Source organism: Xenopus laevis, chromosome 8L (assembly GCF_017654675.1).
Source record: "Xenopus laevis strain J_2021 chromosome 8L, Xenopus_laevis_v10.1, whole genome shotgun sequence".
Classification (NCBI taxonomy): domain Eukaryota; kingdom Metazoa; phylum Chordata; class Amphibia; order Anura; family Pipidae; genus Xenopus; species Xenopus laevis.
Window position 1 is genome coordinate 6,855,737 of NC_054385.1, and position 21,866 is coordinate 6,877,602.

Sequence of the window (21,866 nt, forward strand, 5' to 3'; positions counted from 1 at the left end):
CACGCCCCTAGCTACACAAAACATAGGGTTAAACATGTATTAACTGGTTATCAGCAGCTGGGGGAAGCATTATTGCTTTACACCTATCACTTCCTGCAAGGGACTATAATCGGCAGGAAAAGGCAAGGGAGGAAGTGAGAATTCACTAATACAGAATATCAGAGTTTTTTATCCATAGGAATAGATGTATGATATAACTGTACAGATACAATGTGCTCTTTTATACACACACACACACACACACAATATGTAGTGCGGTGTCACAAGCCCTTTAGTATGCGTGTGTAAAGATCGGATGAATGGATACTTCACTGTGCAAGCAGAACACTCATTGGAAAATTGTAATGGATATAAAGCAGGAAAACTGCAGACAATACAGACTTTAATACTCACATGAAGGCTCCTCTCTGATATCTAAAGGAGAACTTCACCCAAACCCCTAATAAACTAAAATGTAACTCGAAACAACTTCCAGATATTGATTTGTCATTCCCACTGGGTTTATAGTTCTCTGAAAATATAATTTCTACTAAGAACAGTGTCTGTGGCTGTTTATATCATCTGCACTGCTGGCTCTGACTGCAGACACAATGCTGCAGCAGCTTGTCTGTTATCAGATCTAACTTCTGTTATATTGGCAGACAAAGAGGGGAAAGGCATAAACAAATACTGCTCTTAATAGGAATTACATTAATAAATAACTATAAACCCAGTGAAGATGAGGAATAAATGAGGAATAAATGGATATTGGAAAGTCACTTACACTTTATATTATTGGTATTTGGGTGGAGTTCCATCTAAAAGTCCCTTGAACATTAGTAGGGACCGAAAGGCAGAAAATGAAACAAGTTCCTAAGCACCACAGACAGACAGACACTGCATGGTGCCAACAGACACAATGGAGATTCATAAGCATACCATTGGAAGATATGTAAGCTCTTTAGCTCAGGAATGTTACGCCTAATTAATCATTAAAATACTGTGCAGTAATTAGCATGCAACCTATTACTGCCCATGGCTAGGGGTGATCCTGGGTCAAAAACCCACCTAGAAATAGCCCCTGAAAGGCCGACATCTCTGACTTTGAAGATGGGACTATAAAGCGTAAGGGGATTGTGAATGTATTGGGGCTATATATATATATATATATATATATATATATATATATATATATATATATATATATATATATATATATATATATATATATATATATAAATAAAAATACATAGAATGGGTGGCACTCCACTTCTGAACATCACCCAGTTGCACAGTTAAATTTTAGTATTATTATTTTTTTATAAACATGTATTTATATAGTGCCAACATATTGCATAGCACAAGTTCAGGAAGAACCAGCAACAAAGGGTTATTTATAATAGTGAAAAAAGTGTATTTGGTAAGGCATGCATTTCTAGCCTTGAGAAAGGTCTCAGTATATATATATATATATATATATATATATATATATATATATATATATATATATATATATATATATATATATATATATATATATATATATATATATATTATTACTAAGGGCAGTACTCCGCTTTTATTCTCAGCCCCGGGTGCACAGTAAAGGGTTCAAAAGTATACTCAAAAGAAGACCAGCAACACCGAGAATTTCTTGTGAAAAAAATAAATGTATTAAAACGTGTATGTGCAACCAACGGGATGTTTGGGTCCCATCAGGGACCTTTCTCAAGGCAACCATGACCGTAGCCCAATCACATAGTTATATTTAAAGTGAACCAATAAGAAAGAAAGTGACATCAGCAACTTCAGTGATTACTATTTTTAAAGTTAAAGACACTTTAAAAACAGTAATTACTGAAGTAACATTTTTCTGATGGGATCAAAATGTCACATTGGCTGCACGTGCACATTTTAATACATAACAGGCTCAGTGAGAGTATCTGGTTTCAATAATATATATAATTATATATTAAAGATGCACCGAATCCAATATTTTGGATTCGGCCGTACCCCCGAATCCTTCACAAAAGAGTCGGCCGAATACCGAAACGAATCCGAACCCAAATTTGCATATGCAAATTAGGGGAAAACATTTTTTACTTCATTGTTTTGTGACAGAAAGTCACGCGATTTCCCTCCCCACCACTAATTTGCATATGCAAATTAGGATATGGATTCGGTTCGCCGGGCAGAAGGATTTAGCCGAATCCTGCTGAAAAAGGCGAATCCCGAACTGAATACTGTGCATCCATATATATATTATATATATATATATTCTCAGCACACCATTAGGAAAATACTTGTTCCGACCCAGGTGCTATCCAAACGTGCTTTCATACAAAAAATGTGAATAAATGGATGCACACCGGGATTTCTTAAAAAATTAAAACTTACTTTTATTTAATACATATTTAAAACGTGGTCAGGTCAACGTTTCGGTCTCCATCTTAGACCTTTGTCAAGACATATACACACATACACACACAATTATGTGTGAATTCTGTCAAAGCATTGTGGTACCTTACAGGCAGCGTGCTGAGTAGGTCCGGTTGTAAGCACAGTGCAAGGCTGATAGATGAAAAAAATATTAGAGACAGAAAAAGGCTGAATGCAGCACAGTGTCATCTCATGCAAATGGCAGGCACATTCCCTCACTCATGCACATTGTATCATGCTGGGGGGGGGGACAAGGGGTTAACCAGGGCACATATAGCCACTACCTTCATAGAGGAACACAGGCCCAGTGACAAGGCTGAGAAATGCCATGCTAAAAGAAAGAGAGAATGAAGAGTCGCATAAAGGCAAAGTATAGCTGTAATGCAGGTCTGGGGGTAAGAAGGAGAACTAATGCATTCACCAACAAAGCTATTTACTCCTATATTTGCCAGTTTAGTGAGATAAATGTATAAGGGCAGAGGGCTGAGCTAGAACACTTTAATGGCAGTTTACAGGGAAGGGACAGGGTGTGGAACTAACATTTTCATGGCAGCTTCCAGCAAGAAGGACAGGGAGTCTGCAAATAGCACAGTGGGCTGGACTGGCACACTACTTAATCAATAACACCAATGTAAAAAAAAAAAAACATTTGCAAATACCTTTGCCCAAGCCTATCCAAAAATCAATGTAAAGAAAAACCACAACTGGCATTGCACGGATGAGAACCCCATACACAGACCAATAATATTCACACAGTTTATATCATAGATTTATGTCTGTCTGTGCAGGTCACTTCAAACGTATAGATATTTTTATTTGCCTGGACTCTGTCTTTCTATTGTACAATATATAAATAAATGTACCCCATCAGAGCAGAGATTACAGATTAGAAATCTGCACACATCCAGGCCCCTGCCAGGAAGCTGATCTCAAACTGAAGCACAAAAGGACACAAGGGGCTTCTTATACACAAATGAATGCTGCTCCTCTCAGAGGAAACAATAAAGCAGCTGCAGGCCCGGACTGGCAATCTGTGGGTTCTGGCAAATGCCAGAGGGGCTGCTGTACGGCTCCATAGAAAGTTACCATATAGTGGACTGGTATGAGGCTATTTGGGCTGGTAGGAGGCTTTTTGGGCCTCTGTGTACTTGGAATGACAGGGCCTATTTTGACTCCCAGTCCAGACCTGAGCAGCTGCATCTGGGAATATGTTACAGGCATGATATTTACCCCACTTACAAATAGGCATACATTTTGTTAGATAGTAAGGGAAGGTATGTCCACAGAATGTATAAGGTATCTTACTTGCAGAGAATTTCCTTCCCTCTGTATTAAACTTAATACATGGTGATGAGAGTAGTTGTACATACAACCTCATACAGCTGTACCAACATAACGTATGTGTGCATAATGAAGAATAAAGAAAAGGAGACATTTGATTATAATGCAAAATATGCAGAAAATAATAATAAAAAGTGATCTCTTTGTTATGCACCAACATACCTACTATCAGGCACTGAATCCGACACAGCATGTAAAAGAAAACAAATGTTTTTTTTAAGACATTTGGTAATGTTTTCTATTAAAACCGTTTATGGTGGGCTCCTAACTCTATTCAGCAGTAAGTATCAGTCACAGCAATACAGATACAGATGCAACCCCCTAGGTCCCTAAGAGCTCAAGGTGCCATTATAATACATTGGGCACTACTAGATGACGGCTCTAAACCAGATGACCATAATGGACACTTACAATTTCATTCTTCGTTTCCATCTGCTGCTCCAGTTCCTTGTTGCTCTTTTTCTGCTGCAGCGCCTCTTGCTTTAGAGATCTGTTCAGCTCGTCCTGGTTCTCCAATTCTCCAGTGATCTTTGCCTTCTGGTCCTGCAGATCTTCAATTTCACTTCTTCTCTTTTCCAGTTCTCTCTCCAGTTTCTCTATCTCTTCTACAGGAAAAAAAAAATTCAATTTGATACTTCTGCAGAATTGCACAACTAGCAACCAACATATCCAAGATGATTTATCTGTTACCTCCTGTTCAACATAAGGCCTAGATCTCATCATAGCAACATGTATCGGTATAAAGGAACCCATTTCTAGAAACAATATTAAACCAACTAAAGCAAACATTCAGGCTAAGGGTAATGATGTATTTACCTAGATTAAATCTGTCATGGGCTTCCTGTCTCTCCTGATTCGTCACTGGCTGAGCATCCAAAAAATTCAGGGACCGCAGGTGAAACACGGTGTAGAGTCGATAATGAGGGAGGTTCGACACAGGATTATCAGACAAGGAGAGGGTAGTGAGATCTTTCAAAGGCTTCAGCCTGGAGACATCCTGTAGCTGGAAACCGTAGATGAAATTATAATATGCTTTAGGTCAGGGGTCCCCAACCTTTTTTACCTGTGAGCCACATCCAAATGTAAAAAGAATTGGAGAGCAACACAAACATTGAAAATTTCCCTTGGGATGCCAAATAACGGCTGTGATTGGCTATTGGCTCCTATATGGACTGGCAGCCTACAGGAGGCTCTATTTGACACTTTCCTTAGTTTCTATGCAATTAAAATTTGCTTTCATGTTTGGAATTCAAAAATAAGCACCTGCTTTAAGGACCCTGAGAGCAACATCCAAGGGGTTGGAGAGCAACATGTTGCTCACGAGCTACTGGTTGGGGATCACTGCTTTAGGTAATCTCATCCAGGTTACCTTTCCTGTGCAAAAACAAATGCAACTATGCACCCTCAGGTGTGCAAGTAAGTATGGCCACCTACCTAGATGATAATTAAAGAAATCCTTTCTGAGAAGTACTCACAAGATACAGCATGATAAACAATATATTGCAAGATATGGAAACCCTTAGAACAATATTCATTAATTTTTTGCTTTAGAACGAGTCATATTTTCATATCAAAGTTAAGTGTTTTCTATTATACAACTCAAAGCTGACACTAATCTGTGTGTAGAGAGAGAGAGAGAGACAGATTTCAGAGAGGGGGACAGTGAAGACGTACTTGATTATTTCAGAAATGGTACAGAGCTTTTAATTGATTATATATAGAAAATGCCTTCTTTTCTGCCATAAAAAAATAGAAAACGTGGCCCCTTTGTGCACCCAGATATTGTGTACCCTGCAGCTGGCAATGTCCTGCCTCCAAGCAGTAACTGAGCAACACTGTGACAAACAAGCCTTGTCCATTGCCTTGCTCAGCACCTTCCCCCCATTTCATGCCACAAAGAGACTCACTTACTGGTGCTGAGGCAACGGTTTATTAGTCTCAAAGGACTTTTACATCTGTACTTTGTAATAAAGAAGAGCAATAGTTATTTTCCAACGGGTGAAGGGTCAGTAGTCATGTGTACAGGAAGCATTAAAGGGACTCTCCACCCATTTTCCACAATGAAAGAAAATTTAATTCTAAGCAACCTTCCAATGTGTAATTATTAAACAATTTAGAGTGGTTTAAAGATGACTGTACAACATACAGCTAATATTCTCTACATTGCTGTTTCTGCCTCCTGAAAAATTGTACCATAAGTCAGCTGGAGAATGACAGACTTCCATTATATTATTTAAAAAAAAACTGAATAGAATAGAAAGGGACAGCCACTTACTGAAGAGATCTTGTTTTCTTTTAAGTTCAGGACGGTGAGAGGCTTCAACTTCTTGCCAACCCAAGCCGGGATGTGCTCAATTTCATTTCCTGCCAGGTTCAGCTTTCTCAGATTCTGCATTTGCTCGAAGTTTTCAATTTTGCTGGGGACAGGGGAAGAAATCAGTTATAAGAATATTCTTAGTGACCGGATGTTCAATGGAAGTCATAAAAATGCATTTGTATTTTAAGTTAAATAATGAAGCCCTCATAACCTCCTGTACAGCACAGAGAACAATGTTAGTGGTGTGCGCATGGTCAGCTTTATGCTGCTACCTGATTTTGTTGTAGGACAAGTTGAGTTCTCTGAGCCTCATCTGCTTTTCCAGCTTCTCTATCTTCTCTATAAGGTTATGACTCAGGTTTAAAACTTCAAGTCTCTCACATTTTTCCAGGTTCTCAATAAACTGCAAAGGCAAGAATCGATTCCATCAGAAAGAGGAAAAACCTATAGAGTGCCATCAATAACATATGAATACATTCTGAAATATTACTGCTGCATAAAAAAAAATACGAACCTTAAATTTTTTGCCCCCATCTTTTGCTAGGGAAAGATTCAGGGAGGTGACGTATGCCAAGTTTTCTTGTTTGGTCAGCTTCTGGATCAGAGTTTCTGTGATATAGCGGACTCCAGCCTCATTGCCTTGAACCAAAATAAGATATATTTACAGCAAAATACTTTCCATATAGTAAATGTATAGAATACAAAAAAGGGATTAATAGTATGTTAAGTCCATATATAAAGCTCAGGAACACATCATTGGCTAATAGACATGCACAGTGAGTGATAAATGGCTTGTTATGCATTGTTACGCACGCAGGTTGCTTCTAATTGGCTATATCCTAAACCTTAGAAGATTGGGTCTGTACTAGTGATGTGCGGGCCGGCCTGATACCCGAGGGACCCGGGTGGGTTTTGGGCCAACCTCGTACTCCTCTTCGCCACCTTCAAATGCCGGTTTCCGTCTTCCGACTTTATACTTTCACCAGAAATAAAGACTTTTTCCAATTACTTTTTATTTTCAATGTGTGACTGTTTTTCTAATATTGAAGTGTAAGTCTAATTTTTCACCTTTCTAAAGCAACTCTGAGAGGGGGGGTCGCCCTGTAAACTGTTCTAAATTGATACACATAGTCGATACATTTCTTATCTTTGTCTCTGCTGAGCAGAATCCTTGAATTTTATTACAGGCGGCTGTTAGAATTGATACAATAGTTGCTAATACTCCAGAGATGTTGCTGAAAAATGTATCAACTACATGTTGCAAAATTGTAAGTTTATGTAATTGTAAGTTTATAAATTGTAGTTTTAAGTCTGCGCCTTAATAAAGATGACGGGAACCTGGACAGGAACATGAATCTTTCTTTAAACATGGATTTTGAAAAAAACGGTAAAAAATGCAAAGTAATTGAAAAAAAGCCTTTATTTCTGGGGAAAATCTGAAAACTGCTACTGCTTCTACCTAAAGAGCAATTCCCCCACACCATATAAACTGGACCCACAATATAAACTGCCTACAAAAAAACTCACCTCTGGTTTTCTCTCCATTATAATCAGGAGCATCACTTTCTTCCGTCACATCAAGCAGGTTATGGCCCGACGCCAGAGACTTAAAAGGCACAGGAGATTTCAGTTTACCCGTGGAGGAAGGCGACTTCATGGTTAGACTAGGCAACGCTGCCAGTGGGCTTTTTCTTGGTGACTTGGTAGGTTTTAAACTCTTCTTCATCTTAAGGAAATTGGGTGAATCAGGCGCTACAGCCTGCAGTGAAATAATACATTTAGTTAAAGTGGAACTGTCAGCAGAATTTAAAAAAACAAACTCCCAACATGTAGTTGAATGTTAATAGTGATCTCTATAGGGAATAATGTACCCCCCACACACACTCATATACTGTACATATTATTGCTTGCTGATTGGTGGCAGCTTCTGTGTTGAGCTTTTTTGTTTTTTTTTATTGAATGACAGGTCGGACTTGTACCAATACGGAGCCACAGAACACTTATCGCAATATGGCTGAGTGGTTGGAAACTTACCATGCACTTAGTTATGGAATGAGGAGGCTTTATGTACGGCCCTGGTCCAATAAGGTTGTGACACAGTTCGTAAAATCAACAGGAACTAAATAAAGAAAACTCTGAAGAGGGTCGGCTTCCTTCCTCTTTTCTCGGTACTGTCATTTATATGTAAAGTGACTAACGCACTGCTCCCTTGCATGCGCGACACACCAACATGTCTAGAACTTAGAACAGAAACACCAGGGCCTTGATACAAGCCAGATCCCTGTATTATCCCCCATTATATCCAGCTCGTATACCTTGTACAAATTAAGCAAATCAGTTAAAGGGCAAGTAATAAAGTAAAGCCTGAACTGAAAGCTCTGGGCCTGCACCATCATCACTTTGAGGCTGGTATAAGATTGCAATATAATAATAGATGTTAATTCAACGCCAGTCTATCATGTGATCAGTAGGAACCTGTAACAACTGCCACATTTCCTCTAAGAAAACATGGTTGTTCACCTTTAAATTGACTTTTTGTATTATGTAAAGAATGATATTCTGAGACAATTTTCAGTTAGTTTTCATTTTTTTTTTTTTATTATTCATGGCTTTTGAGTTATTTAGGTTTTTATCCAGCAGCTCTCCAGTTTGCAGTTTCAGTAATCTGGTTGCTATGTTTCAAATGACCCTAGCAACCATGCATAGATTTGAATAGGAGAGGCCTGAATAGAAAGAGGAATAATAAAAATAACAATAACTATATATTTGTATCCTTAAAGAGTATGTGTTTTTAGTGACCCCCATTTGAAAGCTGGAAACAGTCAGAAGAAGAAGGCAAATAATTCAAAAACTAAAAAAAGTAAAAATGAAGGCCAATTGCTTAGAATTAGCCATTCGAGAACAAACTTAAAGTTAACTTAAAGATGAACCGCCCCTTTAAAGTGTAAATAAATCGAAAGATAAAATGTTGTATAACAAAAGGAAATTTAATTCTAAGCCACTTATTGTCACTGGTGTTACATGTTTCACCTCCTGCTGGCTTCTGCTACATTGTCTCAGAAGTGTTGAGAAGGGTTGAGAATGCAAAAAGACAGATACTGATGACAATAGCAATTCCATTTAAAAGAAAAATGTGTAATGAAAGACGCTTAGACAGTGGCGTAACGAGATATTACTGGGCCCCACAGCAAATTATTTTTCAGGCCCCCAAAATTTTTAGCAGTTGACTTGTTTTACCAATATTTATTGAAACTGTATATGAATTAGGGCCTCGTGGGGCCCCTATATCTCCTGGGCCCCCCTGCAGGCGCAGGGTCTGCTTCCTCTATAGTTACGCCCCTGCGCTTAGAATTACATTATTTGTCATTAAACAACAATTTATTATGGGGTTTACATTCCCTATAACAGACAATGGAATCCTGCTTGCACAATGTTGATAAGATTGTGTACACACATATTTGTAGGTCTTTGTTTCTGCATTCTTATATGGGTGGAACACACCTTGTGCACCCAGTGAATTGGTTGCTAATCCACAGAGCAGGGAACAGTCTGATTATTTTAAGGACAGACGCACTGGATACGGATACAATGGCCTAACATGCAGTTAATAGTAGGGACATTGATACGTAGAGGGGGGTAAAATGTGATGGCGATACAGTGATCAAGGAGGAAGCCCGAGTTATGTGATTGATTAACAGGGACAGAACAAGGGGAAGACAGTTCAGGCACCTTCCATTTTGGGGGAAAAGGAAGTATGTAGTTGTCATATACAAGATAACCAGAGTTTGACACCTGGAAAAATCCCATTGGGTCCCATCCCTGCTGCAATGTGAGTGGAGGGGCCTCTGTAGCTGCGGGGCGGACCCTTCAGCAACACCCCCAAACATGACAGCACATGGGTTAATGGGTTGCTTGTACCATGTCCGTGTAGAGTTGCCACCTTGCCGGTATTTTACTGGGCCTGGCCGGTAAAAATGATATCTGATCCCAATGTTATTAATAGGAAAAAAAGATAAATATATAAGAAGGCCGGTATTTTTTCCACAAAAGATGGCAACCCTATGTCTGTGCCATTGGACCAGTGGTAGATTGCCAAACTTAAACTTTGCTTTGTCTCAGGATTGCAGCTCTAAAAAGTACTATATAGGAGCTATATACATAACAGATATTTGTGTTTTTGCACTATGCTCCATTTCCCTCCTTAGGGGCAATCTGACCCCAGATACCAGGGCCCCCTCTGTCCCCGGGTGCTAGGGACCCCTCTGTCCAGAAATACTAAAGTCCACTCTGTCCCCGGGTTCTAGGGACCCCTCTGTCCAGAAATACTGAAGTCCCCTCTGTCCCCAGGTACTAAGGACCCCTCTGTCCAGAAATACTGAAGTCCCCTCTGTCCCCAGGTACTAGGGACCCCTCTGTCCAGAAATACTGAAGTCCCCTCTGTCCCCGGGTACTAGGGACCCCTCTGTCTAGAAATACTGAAGTCCCCTCTGTCCCCAGGTACTAGGGACCCCTCTGTCCAGAAATACTGAAGTCCCCTCTGTCCCCAGGTACTAGGGACCCCTCTGTCCAGAAATACTGAAGTCCCCTCTGTCCCCGGGTACTAGGGACCCCTCTGTCCAGAAATACTGAAGTCCCCTCTGTCCCCGGGTACTAGGGACCCCTCTGTCTAGAAATACTGGTCCCCTCTGTCCCCGGGTACTAGGGACCCCTCTGTCCAGAAATACTGACGTCCCCTCTGTCCCCGGGTACTAGGGACCCCTCTGTCCAGAAATACTGAAGTCCCCTCTGTTCCCGGGTTCTAGGGACCCCTCTGTCCAGAAATACTGAAGTCCCCTCTGTCCCCAGGTACTAGGGACCCCTCTGTCCAGAAATACTGAAGTCCCCTCTGTCCCCAGGTACTAGGGACCCCTCTGTCCAGAAATACTGAAGTCCCCTCTGTCCCCGGGTACTAGGGACCCCTCTGTCCAGAAATACTGAAGTCCCCTCTGTTCCCGGGTTCTAGGGACCCCTCTGTCCAGAAATACTGAAGTCCCCTCTGTCCCCAGGTACTAGGGACCCCTCTGTCCAGAAATACTGAAGTCCCCTCTGTCCCCAGGTACTAGGGACCCCTCTGTCCAGAAATACTGAAGTCCCCTCTGTCCCCGGGTACTAGGGACCGATCTGTCCAGAAATACTGAAGTCCCCTCTGTCCCCGGGTACTAGGGACCCCTCTGTCTAGAAATACTGAAGTCCCCTCTGTCCCCGGGTACTAGGGACCCCTCTGTCCAGAAATACTGACGTCCCCTCTGTCCCCGGGTACTAGGGACCCCTCTGTCCAGAAATACTGAAGTCCCCTCTGTTCCCGGGTTCTAGGGACCCCTCTGTCCAGAAATACTGAAGTCCCCTCTGTCCCCAGGTACTAGGGACCCCTCTGTCCAGAAATACTGAAGTCCCCTCTGTCCCCAGGTACTAGGGACCCCTCTGTCCAGAAATACTGAAGTCCCCTCTGTCCCCGGGTACTAGGGACCCCTCTGTCCAGAAATACTGAAGTCCCCTCTGTCCCCGGGTACTAGGGACCCCTCTGTCTAGAAATACTGAAGTCCCCTCTGTCCCCAGGTACTAGGGACCCCTCTGTCCAGAAATACTGAAGTCCCCTCTGTCCCCAGGTACTAGGGACCCCTCTGTCCAGAAATACTGAAGTCCCCTCTGTCCCCGGGTACTAGGGACCCCTCTGTCCAGAAATACTGAAGTCCCCTCTGTCCCCGGGTACTAGGGACCCCTCTGTCTAGAAATACTGGTCCCCTCTGTCCCCGGGTACTAGGGACCCCTCTGTCCAGAAATACTGACGTCCCCTCTGTCCCCGGGTACTAGGGACCCCTCTGTTCCCGGGTTCTAGGGACCCCTCTGTCCAGAAATACTGAAGTCCCCTCTGTCCCCAGGTACTAGGGACCCCTCTGTCCAGAAATACTGAAGTCCCCTCTGTCCCCAGGTACTAGGGACCCCTCTGTCCAGAAATACTGAAGTCCCCTCTGTCCCCGGGTACTAGGGACCGATCTGTCCAGAAATACTGAAGTCCCCTCTGTCCCCGGGTACTAGGGACCCCTCTGTCTAGAAATACTGAAGTCCCCTCTGTCCCCGGGTACTAGGGACCCCTCTGTCCAGAAATACTGTCGTCCCCTCTGTCCCCGGGTACTAGGGACCCCTCTGTCCAGAAATACTGAAGTCCCCTCTGTTCCCGGGTTCTAGGGACCCCTCTGTCCAGAAATACTGAAGTCCCCTCTGTCCCCAGGTACTAGGGACCCCTCTGTCCAGAAATACTGAAGTCCCCTCTGTCCCCAGGTACTAGGGACCCCTCTGTCCAGAAATACTGAAGTCCCCTCTGTCCCCGGGTACTAGGGACCCCTCTGTCCAGAAATACTGAAGTCCCCTCTGTCCCTGGGTACTAGGGACCCCTCTGTCTAGAAATACTGAAGTCCCCTCTGTCCCCAGGTACTAGGGACCCCTCTGTCCAGAAATACTGAAGTCCCCTCTGTCCCCGGGGAACTAGGGACCCCTCTGTCCAGAAATACTGAAGTCCCCTCTGTCCCTGGGTACTAGGGACCCCTCTGTCTAGAAATACTGAAGTCCCCTCTGTTCCCGGGTTCTAGGGACCCCTCTGTCCAGAAATACTGAAGTCCCCTCTGTCCCCGGGGAACTAGGGACCCCTCTGTCCAGAAATACTGGAGTCCCCTCTGTCCCCAGGTACTAGGGACCCCTCTGTCCAGAAATACTAAAGTCCCGGGCACTTGGGCAGCTCTACCCTAAACCAGACTAGTGAATATTTCTCCATTGAGAAGAGTCCAGCTACAGAGAATAGCAAAGGAATTGTATCGTAGAAGTTGTGTGAGGAGTTCAGAAGAGAGAGAGTCTCAGGTAGAGAATTACCTGTCCCCACAGGAGCAGCAGCTGCAGCAATCAGTCTGTGCTGAGCAGTTGCCATGGCAACGCGTGGCCTCCTCTGAAACCCTCCTCCCCGGCTGTGAATCTTGTTCTAAACTCCAGTGCTCGGTGCGAGGCGGGCGCAGCAGAACGAGGGCGTAGGGAGAGACGACTTGCGGGGCAGCTCCGCGTCAGGGTCGGTGTCACCATCCACGCAGCTACAGCAGCAGCTCAGGAGGGCGGGCTGAGACGCGGGCACAGGCAGGAGGGGAAGCGCGAAGCCATTTTTGGAAGTTAGGGGCGCGGCCTAAAAGTGACAGGCTGGAAGCTGGGAGTAGTACGAGGCCACGCCCTCACCAAGGGGGAGGTACTTTATTACTTTACTCTGAATGGGAGGCTATGCAGCAACGCGCATGCTCTGTGGAACAAAAGAAGGACGGAAAGCGGGAGGGAACAGAAAACACCGGAGCCCACTAACCAATTTATACAAACCAAAATAAAGTTGGCCAAAGTTTTCCCTAGTATTGTAACCCTTACCCTGGGCAACCAACGCTGGTTTTTGTTTAGTTCAACAGGTCGTGTTCAGCTCTGATTGGCCACCAGCAGGACAGCATTATAGGCGTGGGTTATGTTAACTTTGTGTGTGTTACAGAATGGCCAATACTAAGCAACTTAGGTCTTCTTTTTTATAGTTTTTAAACTATTTGCCTTCTTCTGACTCTTTCCAACTTTCAAATGGGGATCACTGACCCCATCTAAAAAAAAACCAAATGCTCTGTACAGATACAAATGTATTTTTATATTTTATAATGTATTTTTATATTTTGTACTTTTTATTACTCCTCTTTCTATTCTGTCCCTCTTTTATTCATATAGTCCAGTTTCTTATTCAAACCAATGCATGGTTGCTAGGGTAATTTGCACCCTAGCAACCAGTCTCCTTAAATTGCAAACTGGGAACTGTTGAATAATAAAACTAATTAAGTCAAAAACCACAAATCATAATAAACGAAAACCAACAGCGAATTGTCTCAGAATATCCCTCTGTACATCATACAAACAGTTCATTCAAAGATGAACAAGCCCTTTGAGGTGTGCAGTATACTGGAGCAATAACAATTAGTGACATTGGCAGGTGCATGACGTCAGCCTTTACTTGTCCTTTACACTAGAGACAAGCCTGGCAGTAGAGAAAACAATGACCCCACTTCTTTCCACTCTGTATTCAGTTTGTGCTGAAGGGCAAAGCATTTGCCAGTGTACAAACAGGGTGGATTTTTCTTCACTTGTGTTTTTCTGTAGGTGGAGAAACCACCATTTGTGCCACTGGACTTACCCGCACCATAAGTGACTTTTAGGCTGAGCCCCATTCACACAGCTTTGAGCCTACATGGAGAAGATTTTGGAAAAGTCCTTCCCCAGCCACCCACCCTCTTCTTCACTTTCCTTCCTATTCATTGTTTTCAACAGTCAACTCCCAGCATTCTTTGCCAGCCACTCAAAGTTGCAGTGCACAATGTGTGGACAGGTTTGAGGGTTTGGCATTGCAAGTTTTTTAGCAGTGGGTATCTAGGTTCAGTTTCAGCCACTGTCTGCAAAAATATCTAAATTTTTGTTTCCCCCATGGGCAGGCCCGGACTGGCAATCTGTGGGTTCTGGCAAATGCCAGAGGGGCTGCTATAAGGTCCCATAGAAAGTCAGTATTTAGTGGGCTGGTGGGGGCTGTTTTGGGCCTCTATGTGGGCTGATTGGGCCTCTGTGTACTTAAAATGCCAGGGCCTATTTTAATTCTCAGTCCGGACCTGCCCATGGGTTCACCCCACATACAAGCTAGCTAATTGGCTCCTACTAAAATTGCCCCTAGTATATTTGAATGTGATAGGGGCCCTAGATTGTAAGCTCCACTGGGGCAGGGACTGATGGGAATATAATAGGGACCTTAGATTTAAGATTCACTGGGGCAGGAACTGGTCGGAATGTGATTGGAATTTAGATTATAAGCTCACTGGGGCAGGGACTGATGGGGAATTTGATTGAAACCTTATATCGGTCCCCAGGTACTAGGGCCCTCCTCTATCCAGAAATACTAAAGTCCCATCTGTCCCCAGGTACTAGGGACACCTCTGTCCAGAAATACTGAAGTCCCCTCTGTCCCAGATACTAGGAGTCCTGGGCACTTGGGCAGCTCTACCCTAAACCAGACTAGTGAATGTTTCTCCACTGAGAAGAGCCCAGCTACAGAGAATAGCAAAGGAATTGTATCGTAGAAGTTGTGTGAGGAGTTCAGAAGAGAGAGATTCTCAGGTAGAGAATTACCTGTCCCCACAGGAGCAGCAGCTGCAGCAATCAGTCTGTGCTGAGCAGTTGCCATGGCAACGCGTGGCCTCCTCTGAATCCCTCCTCCCCGGCTGTGAATCTTGTTCTAAACTCCAGTGCTCGGTGCGAGGCGGGCGCAGCAGAACGAGGGCGTAGGGAGAGACGATTTGCGGGGCAGCTAATTAACTTAAAAACCTCAAGTAATAAAGAATTAAAACCAACTGCTAATTGTCTCAGAATATCACTCTGTACATTATACTAAACTTTCATTCAAAGGTGAACTTAGATTATAAATTCACTGTGGCAGGGGTTGATGGGAATGGGATAGGAACCTTAGATTGTAAACTCACTGGGGCAGGGACTGATGGGAATGTGATAGGGACCTTGGATTATAAACTCACTGGGGCAGGGAATGATGGGAATGGGATAGGAACCTTAGATTGTAAACTCACTGGGGCAGGGACTGATGGGAATGGGATAGGAACCTTAGATTGTAAGATCACTGGTGCAGGGACTGATGGGAATGGGATAGGAACCTTAGATTGTAAACTCACTGGGGCAGGGACTGATGGGAATGGGATAGGAACCTTACATTATTAACTCCAGTGGGGCAGAGAAGGATGTATAATTTCTGCACAATACGTTAGCGCTATATAAATAAATGTAGCTAACACCCATCAACTAAATAATGAAACATTCATTTAGAGAATATTCTAGATCTCATATGTCTACAAAAATCCTTTTCAACAACAATCCAATAAAAGACTTCACAGAAGTACGAAAAAGAACACATTTATTTAGCAGCCGACTTTCTGAAATGTTTGGATTTATGATGGTTCTTTTTAAATTTCTTCTTGGCTGGACCATTCTGTCTCTGCCAACAAAAATATAAAGAATGTTAAATGAGCAAAACAAGCCTTAAATCTATATAGACGCCATACTATAGAAGTCACGATATCTATAGAGACTGCGGTTATCTGTATTTTGCCATATCTAAGACATAGCATTCACCCCAAATCTCCCTCTAAATCACACAGTGACTGGGTAACCCCATAGTTGCCCAAGAGGAGAGATATTTATCCACACACCTGTTGCCTTTTATTCTGATTCTGTGGGGGCTCAACTTCCATCTCCTCATCACTATCTGACTGAAAACTGTCATCTTGTTCCTTCTCTGGGTTTTTCTGGGTAAACATCTGGGCTGTGGGTTGGAAACAAGAGAAACAACTGTTCTGTTATTACAGCATTACAAGCATGACAATAAATGAAAGGAGTGGTTCACCTTTATGTTAAATTTTAGTACGTTATACAATAGCTAATTCTAAGCAACATTTCAATTGGTCTTCACGTTTTCTTTTTTTATAGTTTCTGTATTATTTGCCTTCTGATTATTTCCAGCTTTCAAATGGGAACCACTGACCCCTTCTAAAAAACAAATGCTCTGTAAGGCTACAAATTTACTGTTATTTTTAATTTCTCATCTTTCTATTCAGGCCTTTCCTATTCATATTCCAGTCTCTTATTCAAATCAATCATGGTTGCTGGGGTAATTAGGACCCTAGCAACCAGACTGCTGAAATTGCAAACTGGAGAGCTGCTGAATAAAACGCTAAATAACTCAAAAAGTAGAAATAATAAAATTTCCAATTTCAGATTGTCTCAGAATATCACTCCCTACATCATACTAAAAGTTAATTTAAAGGCAAACAATCCCCGGAGAGCTGCTTTCAGTTGTCATAGCTTAATAGTTTACAGAAGGTACTTCCCCATATTCCATGTTGACTTAAAGGGGTTGTTCACCTTTGAGTAAACTTTAAGTATAACGTAGAAAGTGCTATTCTGAGACAATTTGCAATTGGTTTCCATTTTTTATGGTTCATTTGTGGTTTTTGAGTTATTTAGCTTTTTATTCAGCAGCTCTCCAGATGCAATTTCAGCAATCCTGTTGCTATGGTCCAAATAACCCTAGCAACTATGCAATGATTTGAATAAGACACTAGAATATGAATAGGAGAGTATTTGTCTTAAGATGGGGTCAGTGACCCCTATTTGAAAGCTGAAAAAAGTCAGAAGGCAAATAATTCAAAAATTATAAAAAAAATAATGAAGACCAATTGAAAAGTTGATAAGAATTACCCATTCTATAATATACTAAAAGTTAAGTTACAGGTGAACCACCCCTTTGAAGGTGTGCTGTAACATAAGTGCAATGAGGAGCTTGAGCTGAACATACTTTTTGCCTGTTGTTTTCATATTTATTGCACTAAACAGGGCAAAACCTGATATTCCACTTTCAGGCAAAAAAGTACATTCAGTACAAGCCCTATGGGGTATACTGCCCCATTGCTCCATGTCTAGTAAATGATACAAATAGATAAGGTTTGTACTTCCAAAGAGGTGACCAATAATAGGTACCTGCTGATGGGTTGCTATTTGTCACCAGAGCTTTTATACATTACAACTTAGGCACTTGTGCAAAACAAAAATCTCCATAGAAATCAATGTCTCCACACAGGGAATATTTTGTCAGAGCTGCATTGGTGGCTGGCTGTGTTGCCAAACATTACAGTCTTTTTGCCCAAGCCACGTCCCACCTGGATACAAGTCACTCATGCTGTCTGCAGAGTCGCTGTCCTCCGAATTACTATCTGGCGGCTCCCACTTGTTATCCTTTCTGCCTGCCGGCTTTTCGCTGCCAGACTTGTGCTTTGGTTTTGTTTTGTTCAGAAGACAAGCGGGGACAAACTCCACTCCATTCTGCTTGCACTCCTCATCTGCAAAAGGAAACGAACATCTGAAAGTCATTGCAACAGATCTATCCAGACAGAATATACAATTATTTCTCCCAACAATGACAAGTGCCAACAGTAATCCCAATTATAGGGCTGGAATTAGGGGCAGGCAGCAGAGGTACATGACCTAGAGACTCTAGACTCCTGCCTCCCCTCCTCTAACTACATCCGTGTGAATCCAGACATAATCAAAGTTACATTCTATAATCGGACTCACATCTCTGCAAAGCTCTAGTATAACGTTTGCCCTGCACGTGGCGCTGGATATGCTCTGGGATCTTGTTGATGTGACGAAGAGTCAGCTTGCAGAACAGCTGCTTCCTAGAAGTAAAAGGCACAGGAACGTACATTAACACTAGTGCAGGAATCACATTAAAACTTGCACTTACTAAGGCTTTATTACCCTAGTCTTCCATATAGCATGTTTTACACCTTTTTAATGAATGTGAAACAACACTGCCACCTGCTGTTCATTTTACATTACATTTTTTAGGGTTTACATTTTCAATAATATAATAAGGTATCAAGGAAAACAAAAGCATTCTATTGTCAACAAATGCCCACAATTTTTTCCCTGCTATAAACAGGCATATGTAGTAAAATGAAATATCAGATACACCTTAGATATTTTTTTTTATTTTACTCAGAAATTTTTATTAGTTTTACAAAAAGAAAAGTATACAAAGTAAAATAGTGCACAATTACATAGAGAACATCGTTGCACATAAAGCCTCATGAACATTGTATGCAATACAATTTAAATGGCATAAGTAATCGCATAACAAACGCAAGATCAAACAATGCCACAAAAATCACCAATTATTGAAGAAAAGAAAAAATAAAACAGATAGAAAGAGTAATAGGAAAGAGAGAAAGAGTTCAGAGAGTAGGGTCCCCCACATATGTAACAGAAAACACAATGATGTACACAAAATATCTTTCACAGATCCACTATGACACCTTTGATATTTTATAAATATATCACATTAATAAAGAGAATGAAAAATCTTCAGATCCTGGAAACTGCTTTGGCCGTGTGCATTCTCCTCCTCTCTCTATTATAATGTATATAAATATTTACACAGTACAGTACCTACCCGCAAACACACAGAATATCTCTGCATCTACACACACACCAGCAACCTTAAACATTAATCTCAAGCATGCAAAGCATAATTAAAGAACTTGTTCACGTTTAAAATAACTTTTAGTATAATGTACAGAGATATTCTAAGACAATTTGCAGTTGGTTTTCATTTTTTGAGTCATTTAGCTTTTTATTCAGCAACACTCCAGTTTGCAATTTCAGCAATATGGTTGCTAGGGTCCCAATTCCCCTAGCAACCATGCATTGATTTGAATTAGACACAGGAATATGAATAGGAGAGGCCTGAATAGAAAGATGAGTGATAAAAAGTAGCAATAACAATACATTTGTAGCCTTAAAGCACATTTGTTTTAGATGGGGTAAGCGACCCCCATTTGAAAGCTGGAAAGAGTCAGAAGAAGAAGGCAAACAATTCAAAAACTATAAAAAAGAAAAAATGAAGGCAAACTGAAAAGTTGCTTAGATTTAACATATAACATACTAAAATTTAACCACTCCTCTAAAGCAGAAGAACAGAGATGAATATAGAGGAAATAAGAGAAAGTTAGTGGTGAAACCTGCAGAATAATAAGGCAACAATGTTATAGGGAAAAGGAAACAAGAGCAGAACAGACACCAGTCAACAGGGAGAGCACAAAAGAGAGGGGAGACAACAGCATGCAAATGAATAACAGAACAATTAGAGACACATGGTATATATGACTACATGGTATGTAAGAGATCCAGAGGCTGCTGGCGCAGGATGCTTTCCCTGTGTGTGTGGCATAGGACTCCCCCCTTCTCCGGCGCTACTATAATGCAGATAAGGGGATGAGTGACACTTACGGATTTTTAGTACTTGGCACAACGTGTGGCTCAAAACTGGTGAAGTCGAAAGAGCTGGAGGAACGGGTTAAATTCTGGTACTTCTTCCCTCCGGTGAAGCTTTGCAGTTCAGGGAGTCTGCAGGCCAGCTCATGTCCAGTCAGAATACAGCGCACCTTAAATGGGAAGGACAGAAAGATCATAATAGGAGGCAATAATGCATACCCTTGTAGAAGGGCTCTGACTGATTAGTTACTTATCTTTGTAAATTAATCCACAGTTGGACCCCAAGCAGTTTATGGTGGGTCACAATCATTCTCTTTAGAAAATTGAACCGCTCTGCTATTCATTAATAATAATAAGGTTCATGAAGCTGAACTCAGTGGGGGTGCCAATAAATGTGGATCCCAACACAATCATACTTCGCTTTGGTGCCAGTCGTAGTGTATTGATAGACAGTCTACAGCAGACATAGAATAGTTAGAGGGGTAGTTCTCCTTTGAATAAACTTCTTATATGCTTCCTGTTATTAGTTATTTAATCATTTACCTTCATCTTCCATCTCTTTTTTGCTTTCAAAAAGAAAAAAAAAAATAACTTTTCTTCTACTAGATCGCTAAATATGTTCCAAACAGGAGATAAACCTAAAAAAAGTTGCTTTATATCACTTTCTGGCACAGTTAGAAGCCTGAACTCTATCAGTTTGTTAAAGGTGTTGTTCACTTTTATAGTTAACTTTTAGTATGATGCAGAGCAGTGATCCCCAACCAGTAGCTTGTGAGCAACATGTTGCTCCCAGTGGCTTCAAAGCAGGTGCTTAGTTTTGAATTCCAGGCTTGGAGAAACTTTTGGTTGCATAAAGAAAAAAAAAAAACAGTGTTGTATTGCCAATTGGTATTGCCAGTATTGGTTTTCATTTTACATTATTTGTTTTTAAGTAATTTATCTTTTTATTCAGCAGCTCTCCAGTTTGCAATTTCTGCCATCTGGTTTCTAAGGTCCAAATTACCCTAGCAACCATGCATTGATTGGAATATGAAAAGGAGATGACTGAATAGAAAGATGAGTAATAACTAAAATCAGCAATAACAATACATGTGTAACAGTACAGAGAATTTGTTTGTTTTTACATGGGGTCAGTGACTCTCATTGGAAAGCAGGAAAGAGCCTGAAGAAGGCAAATAATTCAAAAACTATTTTTTTTAAAAAAAAGTAATGATGACCGATTGAAAAAGTGCTTAGAAGTATACATTCTATAACATACTAAAAGTTAACTTAAAGGTGACCCATCAATTTAATATAGATTAATATTTACATTCTTTCAGTCACAGGTTTATAGGCAGCAGAATTGATGTTAGAAGTCTCATAACCAATAATCATAATCTCATAACCTTTTTATTACTCACCTTTCCATTCAGGCCTCTCCTATTCATATCCCAGTTTTTTATTCATATCAGTGCACTGTTGCTATGGGAATTTGGACCTCATAGCCTTGCATTGATGTCTCCCTCCCAGGGCATCTGTATACTGGTGGGAGGTTTGTATAATCACTAGTAGAGCATAACGGGCCTGGTCTCACCTTATTGCCGGCGCTGAGCTGCAGACTCGGGTGCTGCTGCAGGAAAAGACGCACATCCTCAGGCAGCCCGTCCATTGCTGTCAACAGGTGTCACCCACGTGCTGCCTATGCGAACCGGAAGTGATTACTACCATAGACAGCGGAGTGTCGGATAGTCAGGCGCTTCTTAAACAGGAAAAGAAACCGGTCTTTTATCACTTAGCAAGTGTTACTGAGCCATAGCGTGTTATTCATATCAATATGTTTCGCACTGTGAGTTATTGACTCCTGCGCCTTCCTCGCACTGCCGGGGAA

The 21,866-nt window shown here is 41.7% G+C and overlaps 2 protein-coding genes across 5 annotated transcripts in view; both read right to left on the reverse strand.

Annotated features, from left to right (window-relative positions):
* Positions 1-15,451, reverse strand: part of cntrl.L (centriolin L homeolog) — a 40,460-nt gene extending 25,009 nt beyond the window's left edge. Inside the window, exons 1-7 of one of the 4 annotated variants that reach the window (XM_018229520.2) lie at positions 15,290-15,451; positions 7,604-7,835; positions 6,591-6,715; positions 6,349-6,479; positions 6,035-6,176; positions 4,576-4,762; positions 4,171-4,364 (exon numbers count right to left, since the gene is read on the reverse strand). In XM_018229520.2, the coding sequence (XP_018085009.1) occupies positions 4,171-4,364; positions 4,576-4,762; positions 6,035-6,176; positions 6,349-6,479; positions 6,591-6,715; positions 7,604-7,802 (978 nt within the window). In that variant the 5' untranslated portion in view covers positions 7,803-7,835; positions 15,290-15,451. Of the gene's footprint in view, positions 1-2,502; positions 3,116-4,170; positions 4,365-4,575; positions 4,763-6,034; positions 6,177-6,348; positions 6,480-6,590; positions 6,716-7,603; positions 7,836-12,979; positions 13,277-15,289 lie in introns of those variants that run through there. The other 3 variants (XM_018229519.2, XM_041572384.1, XM_041572383.1) reach the window with 3 other exon arrangements.
* Positions 15,452-16,068: 617 nt separating this feature from the next.
* surf2.L (surfeit 2 L homeolog) lies at positions 16,069-21,864 on the reverse strand. The gene is given in 6 exon segments (NM_001086760.1): positions 16,069-16,163; positions 16,378-16,490; positions 17,884-18,063; positions 18,299-18,402; positions 20,015-20,169; positions 21,573-21,864. Coding segments are annotated over 6 exon segments (708 nt in total). The 5' UTR covers positions 21,648-21,864; the 3' UTR covers positions 16,069-16,082.
* Between the last annotated feature and the right edge of the window lie 2 nt (positions 21,865-21,866).